This window comes from Eimeria mitis, genomic scaffold (assembly GCF_000499745.2).
Source record: "Eimeria mitis Houghton genomic scaffold, Emh_scaff7916, whole genome shotgun sequence".
Classification (NCBI taxonomy): domain Eukaryota; phylum Apicomplexa; class Conoidasida; order Eucoccidiorida; family Eimeriidae; genus Eimeria; species Eimeria mitis.
The window spans coordinates 1813-2425 of record NW_013575815.1 but is presented as its reverse complement, the minus strand read 5'-3'; the positions used below and the strand labels follow the sequence as shown (position 1 = coordinate 2425).

Here is a 613-nt window from a genome sequence, read left to right as displayed (position 1 = left end):
CCCACACCCTTGACACGTGACCATTGGTCTCCCGGCTGCTGCTGCTGCTGCTGTTGCTGCTCGTGCTGCTGCTGCTGCTGCTGTGACTGCTCCTGCTCGTGCTGCTGCTGCTGCTGCTGTGACTGCTGCTGCTCGTGCTGCTGCTCGTGCTGCTGCTGCTACTCGTGCTGCTGCTGCTCGTGCTGCTGCTGCTCGTGCTGCTGCTGCTGATGATAGTCTGGAGCTGCACCCGCCTGCGCTCCTTGCTGGGCTTGCGCGAACCCTAGCTAGCTAACCAGCCACCTAGCTAGCTAGCTAGCTGCCTAGAGAGATAGATGGATAGCTGCACAGCTAGCTGGGCAGCGATCAAGGAGCCGCCTGTTGGTTAGATCCGCCACCGCTGTGGCTTCTCCGGCTGCTGCTGCTGCTGCTGCTGCTGCTGCGGCTGCGGCTGTCTTGCTGCTGCTGCTGCTGCAGTTGTCTGCTTCTCCATGCATACAGCTGTCAACGGCAAGGAACGACTCGCAGGGAGGGAGCAGCCGCTGCTGCTGTTGCTCTTGCTGCTGCTGTTGCTGCTGTTGCTGCTGTTGCTGCTGTTGCCGTTGCTGCCGCTGCTGCTCGTCGTGTCTGGCTA

The 613-nt window shown here is 61.8% G+C and overlaps 1 protein-coding gene across 1 annotated transcript in view; it reads right to left on the bottom strand.

The window, feature by feature from the left end:
- Window positions 1-302: 302 nt before the first annotated feature.
- EMH_0093140 (uncharacterized protein) overlaps window positions 303-613 on the bottom strand; it is a gene marked incomplete at both ends in the record, with an annotated part of 735 nt that continues 424 nt past the window's right edge. The window contains one exon of the mRNA XM_013501951.1: window positions 303-613. Within this exon, the coding sequence (XP_013357405.1) occupies window positions 303-613 (311 nt within the window).